At 45.1% G+C, this 6415-nt stretch overlaps 2 protein-coding genes across 3 annotated transcripts in view; both read right to left on the bottom strand.

The window, feature by feature from the left end:
• The window catches only part of RSF1 (remodeling and spacing factor 1), a 157534-nt gene extending 151160 nt beyond the window's left edge, over positions 1 to 6374 (bottom strand). The window contains exon 1 of one of the 2 annotated variants that reach the window (XR_014814231.1): positions 6173 to 6367. Coding sequence is in view for 1 of the 2 variants with exons in the window: in NM_001142834.2 (NP_001136306.2) it covers positions 6173 to 6359 (187 nt within the window). In the remaining variant the exon portion in view is untranslated. 2 annotated transcript variants of the gene reach the window in all.
• Positions 1 to 6415, bottom strand: part of LOC100511652 (glycerophosphodiester phosphodiesterase domain-containing protein 4) — an 882168-nt gene that overhangs the window by 606993 nt on the left and 268760 nt on the right. The gene's annotated exons all lie outside the window — the stretch shown is intronic.

The raw sequence follows: 6415 nt of genomic DNA on the forward strand, positions 1-6415 counted from the left end.
GTGGCATACGCTGGCAGCTGTAGCTCCAATTTGACCCCTAGTCTGGGAACCTCCATATGCGACGAGTACAACCCTAAAAAGCCAAAAAAAAAAAAAAAAAAAAAAAGTCTATTGTTTTGATTGTAAGAATTAAACATCAAATCATTTAAAAATGCAAAAAAGGGAGTTCCCACTGTGGCTCATTGGAACTGAACCCAACTAGAATGCATGAGGATGCGGGTTTGATCCCTCGCCTTGCTCATTGGATCTGGCATTGCCACGAGCTACAGTGTAGGTTGCAGACAAGGCTTAGATCTGGCCTTGATGTGGCACAGGCCGGCAGCTGCAGCTCCCATTCAAGCCGTAGCCTGGGAAGTTCGATATGCCGCAGGTGCAGCCCTAAAAAATAAAATAAAATAATAAAAATAAAAATGCAAAAAAAAAAAATCAAAACTAAAAATGCTCTAAAAATTAAACTCAAACTAAAAACTAATGATTCAACTCACTAATATTATATAGTAACTCAGCTGACCATATCCATACACATCTCAAAAACACTATTATGAGATACAGGTAACTCATCAATCAATAATTACGCACAGAATATCTTTAAAGAATGAAAAAGTGGAGTTCCCGTCGTGGCGCAGTGGTTAACGAATCCGACTAGGAACCATGAGGTCGCGGGTTCAGTCCCTGCCCTTGCTCAGTGGGTTAACGATCCGGCAGTGCCATGAGCTGTGGTGTAGGTTGCAGACGCGGCTCGGATCCTGCGTTGCTGTGGCTCTGGCGTAGGCTGGTGGCTACAGCTCCGATTAGACCCCTAGCCTGGGAACCTCCATATGCCGTGGAAGCGGCCCAAGAAATAGCAAAAAGACAAAAAAAAAAAAAAAAAAAAAAAAAAAAGAATGAAAAAGTATATTTTCCTCCCGAAAAAGAATGTCCTCTGCAGGAAAGGGAAGATACTTGGAAATCTTGGGTGTTGGTAATTCCAGAAAGTTGATGTGCACTTTCATTTACATTCATACCTCCTGACCATCCACCTCGCATCAAGAGGACCCTAGCGAAGCCCACACAGAGCACAGAATTGGGAAGGCTACAGAAGTGGTCAGCGAGGGGGAATAAAACTTAATTCTTCAGTTGGCACACCCTTTTCCTGTTCTAACTAAGAACAAGAATCTATTTTGCTGGGGTTCCTGTCGTAGCTCAGTGGTTAACGAATCCAACTAGGAAACATGAAGTTGCAGGTTTGATCCCTGGCCTCCCTCAGTGGGTTAAGGATCCAGCGTTGCCATGAGCTGTGGTGGAGGCTGCAGATGCAGCTCAAATCTGGTGTTGCTGTGGCTCTGGCGTAGGCCGGTGGCTACAGCTCCAACTAGACCCCTAGCCTGGAAACCTCCATATGCCGCAGGTGCAGCCCCAGGAAAGACAAAAGACAAGACAAAAAAAAAAAAAGACTGATAATCTCAGCATATAAGTAGACTTTTCAATAACAGTCTCAGTAACACCCATGGTTAGCTGTATATACCTAAATCAATCTCTGTACCTTGGTTTTCTTCCTTGCAAAATAAAGGCAAAATGGACACAATAATCCTTTCTTTATAGCCCCAAATCTTGATGATGAGAGTCTCTAGAGCAGAGGTTAGGCTTTCAAGGTTCATGGCATCCTCAGTATTTCAGCAATTTTTTCACAACAGCTCGAGGCCAAGAAATAATAATTCCACTTATTGATAGTAGCCATTTGAAAAATTAATCTTCCTCAGCTGAAAAAAATAATGTTTTTACTTGATTCTTAAATAAGCCCAGTTACTTACTTACAGAATATATACTATAATGGGCACTGCATAACTTCTCAAACCTTGGATCAGACTGGAGTTTGCTGTTATTTCCTGTTCCACAGATCTTCATGCAAGATTTGCATTTTATCACAGCATTCCCGCCAAACCCAATTTCACAAAGATATATCATTAAAAGGAATGTAGCACAGTCTAATGTTGAAACCATGAACTATCTCAAGCTAGCAGTTCACATGGTGACCAAGAGATGGCAAGTACTGCTGTATCTCCTTAGAAGATTTAAACTACCAGACAGCGCCTCTGTCAGCTGGTGGCAATACCCTGGCGCACCTTGGTGCAGTTTAGGAAACATAGTCTTTTGGCAAAGCATCACATAATTTTGTGGTTTGGGACTCAGATCTGGGCTGGAAACAAGATTCTACCAAAAACTATATAATCTTGGGCACGAGACAGTTGAATCAACCTTTTAAACCTTAGTTTCTACGCCTGCCAAACAGAAATAACAGTACCAACCTTGGAGAATAGCTGTAAGGAGTAATAAGATGCTGTTTGCACAAAGTAAATGTTCAATAAATGGTAGCTATCATTATATCATTAAGACTAAACAGAAGTAGTTTATAAAACCAAACTTAATAATTCACTGTGTGGGGGATGAAGGCGGCACTCTAAGCTGAAGACATAATTTCAAATTAAGACATAAACAAAAATCTAAGGGAAATATCATAAAATGCTTAACCAAGGACAATACTGAGAAACAGTCATCTCCAAAGGATGTTATGTCAATACACCTACCACAATAAATGACTACATAAAAAGTGCTTAACTGGCAACTCGGAAGAATATTCTTTGCCAGCCTTTTAAGGAATAATCACACTAGGAAAAAACAAACGTTTTATAAAAAAAGGATCTTTAAACAACACTAAGAACTGCATTTTTAAAATAATAAAATTTAGAAGTTCCCATTGTGGTTTGGCAGTAACAAACCAGACCAGTATTCAGGAGGACTTGTGTTGAATCTCTGGCCTCACTCAGCAGGGTAAGGATTCAGCATTGTCTTGGGCTGTGGTGTACGTCGCAGAAAAGGCTCGGATCCTGCATTGTTGTGGCTGTGGTGTAGGCCAGTGGCTACCGCTTCAATTTGACCCCTAGACTGGGAACTTCCATATCCCGAAGGTGCGGCCCAAAAAATGAAAATATAAAAAATTTATTAAAATTTTAAAACATTTATATAAAGCAAAACATTTGATTATAACAAAGACTTTTCCCCAAGAACACAAAGCTCAATATTATATTGTGTTTAAATTCCTCTCTCACTATATGCTAAAAATTTAACATTTTAATTCCAAATAAACTTGTCTATCTTCTATCTCACAAACAATTTTTTTTTTTTGGTCTATTTTAGGGACACACCCACAGCATATGGAAGTTCTCAGGCTAGGGGTCTAATCAGAACTGTAACCATCGGCCTACACCACAGCCACAACAACGTGGGATCTGAGCCGCATCTGTGACCTACACCACAGCTCACCGAAACGCGGGATCCTTAACCCACTGAGCAAGGCCAGGGATGAAACTGAACCAACATTTTCATGGATACAAGTCAGATTCATTACCGTTGAGCCACAGTGGAAACTCCACATTTTTAATAAAACTTGTAATACAAGAATATTTATAAGTACTTGGTTTGCGAAAGGATTTTTCAAACACTTCATTTGATCCTCATATTATCTCTACTGAAGAATATTATCTCTACCAAGGTCCATAAAAATTAAGTAATTTGTGGAGTTCCCAATGTAGTGCAGCGGAAACAAATCCAACTAGGAACCATGAAGTTGTGGGTTCGATCCCTGGCCTCGCTCAGTGGATTAAGGATCCAGTGTTGCCGTGAGCTGTGGTGGAGGTCACAGACACGGCTCAGATCTGGCTTTGCCGTGGCTGTGGTGTAGGCCAGCAGCTGTAGCTCTGATTAGACCCCTAGCCTGGGAGCCTCCATATGCCTCAGTTGTGGCCCTAAAAAGCAAAAAAAAAAAAAAAAAAAAAAAATTGAGTCATTTGTCCCACAATTAACATATTAATGTTATACTGTTCAACGCAAAAAAACTAACATCTTTTAACTCTTTCTAGTATACCACAACTCCTGCCCCAAAAGACTCAGTCCAAATATTCTTAGTTGGACCAGTACTGTTTCATCAACTATTACAAGTTGGTTAACCAGTTAACCATCATCAAAGAAAATCTCTCTCTTGCCCAGTAACAGCATTTCACCTGCACAGACTTTTCATTTGCCAAGTATCTTGAACTGTGTAACATTAATTAATAATTATTCTTTCGTCACCTTATGACACAGTCGATTATCATATACTATCATATATAATTCAACCTTAGATAGAAAAGTAACATGAAGTATTAGATTGACCCTGATATGTCTTCTTGTTACGAACAGAAGCCAAATGCAGTGGCCAAAATACTTAAAACAAATAGAGAAGCAAGCAACCTTGCATATCACCCAAAATATAATGCCATCACAGAAGTTTATGTTTGCAATACAACTTGGTCCAAATATATTCTGAAAAAAATTGACCAGCAACTCCTTTTCCCAAAATCCCACATTTCTCTCTTAAAGATACACCACCTTCATTTCTCAAGGTATCCTAAAAGTAACTTATAAGGCATTCTCCTCCATAATAACCATTTCCTTCACAAATGAATGTAAATTTGTACTTGAAATTACAATACTGAGGAGTTTCATTTTTCAAGAAATTCTGTAGGTAGTCTTTATATAATGCAACATTTTATATGCCAGAATTTGTGAATGGTAGAGTACATTTGGGCAGGTAAGAAGAGACAAACGCCTGCACCATAACTCCTGTATTAATGTGAGTCTTTGGTAGCCATGATATTATTCGCTCTATAGGTAATATTTTGAAGAACTTCACACTTGGGCTCTTCCTAGCTGTGTAAATATATTCTGTTAATAGAAACTTCTTCATTTCCCTGGAGAACTGAAGATCGATCCTGATTTCTTGGAAGGGAAATAGCTATCTGTTTTGCACAATACCTAGTCCACTTTGGCCACCTCTACGGAAAAAAAGAAGGGGGGATAAAGACCTATTTGGAAAACGTTTCTTCTCCACCCAAGGGCTGTTCCCAGATAAAGGCAAAGCTCAGAGTTCAACAAATAAAACCTTCTCTGAGGGAAGAAATGTGCCAGAAAAAGGGAGGCATGGATCGAGAATAAACAGGGAATACGTGTAAGCGCTCAGTGAGGGTTGCAGGCAGCAGGCGCTGCGCGGAGATGCTCCAGCGAGAGACCCAGCAGCAGCAGCAGCAGCAGCAGCAGCAGGAAGTTTCAATGGGGCCGGGCAGAGCATGCGCCCTGCACCGCGCGGTGGCCTTATGTGGAAGGAGCACCACTTGCGAACACCAATAATAGACCAGCGGCACCAGAGAGAGAAACATGAGCAACAAGCACCTTCTTCAACTGTTTTCCCCCTCCGTCTGAGCCCCTCCTCCAGCCTACACACTAACCACTCCACCCCACCCTGCAAATGAGAGGGCGACTTCTTCTTCCCCTAAGCCCTACTGCCAAGACGAAGGGGGAAGGGACTGGAAAAGTCGGGAGATGCTTTTCTATTATTTGTGGGAAGGTGGGGAGGAGGAGGAAAACTATGGGGGGGGGGGATTAACCCTCTACCCTCCAAAGTGGAGAAGCTGAACCGACTTCACCTCCCCCTCCAAAACAAGAATGGAGAAGGACCCCCTCATCAGGAGGAGGAGCAAACCTCCCGACAGAAGGAGTTTTAGGGGTTAAACCGGCCCTGGAGGAGAAGGGAAGAGAGACCAGAGCCGACTCTCTCGGGGGAGTTCCCACTAGAGGGAGGGAGAGATGAAGTGTCCGCTGGCCCCCGCCCACCCAGGTGGAGGGAGAGAAAGGGGCGCCCCGAGAAGATGAGCCCAGCCTCCCCCGAGATGGTCGGGAGGATGGTGGGAGGAGGGGAGGGAGTGAGGGAGGGGTGGAGGAGAAAAGCGCAAAGCTGGCCGGAACCTGCCCTCGCCTTCCCCCGCCACCGAGAAGGAGTAGGGGTGGGGGGCCGGCCCCCGCCGCGGGATACCAGTCCCAGGGGGCGACCGACCAGCACAATGACCCTTCCCCGCCCCCAGCCCAGACCTGACCCGCCAAGCCCCCACCGTCCCTGGGCGCCGGGCGGAGTGGCCCTAGGGGGCCTCCGCCCCGCCTCCCCACTGCCCAAGACCCCCCGGGCTGGGCGGAGAAGACTGGCCAGGCGGAACTGCGCCCCCGCCGGAGGACAGAGCCGCGGAGGCCCGGGGTGTCGGCGAAGAACGAAGAGAAGGAGTGTGCCAGGGCCGCTTCCCGCCGGGCTTTCGGGCCCCTCGCTTACCTTCTCCGTTGCCGACGTCCGGCGAAGGAGCTTGCAGCACCCGCTCCAGCTCGGGGAACGGCAACTCGGGCAGGTCGAGCAGCGGCCCGTAGCGCTCCAAGAAAGAGCAGACTACGGCGAAGTTGGGGCACGAACCCGGGCAGCCCGGAGGAGCCATCGCCGCCGCCGCTGCCGCCGCCGCCGCCATTTTGAACTGGAGGATGGAGGAGGAGGAGGCGATGGAGGGGGTGGGGGGAGTTGGGG

This window comes from Sus scrofa, chromosome 9 (assembly GCF_054392235.1).
Source record: "Sus scrofa isolate SSC_HxYL_T2T_F1_AM1 chromosome 9, Sscrofa_HxYL_maternal_Yorkshire_Landrace_v2.0, whole genome shotgun sequence".
Classification (NCBI taxonomy): Eukaryota; Metazoa; Chordata; class Mammalia; order Artiodactyla; family Suidae; genus Sus; species Sus scrofa.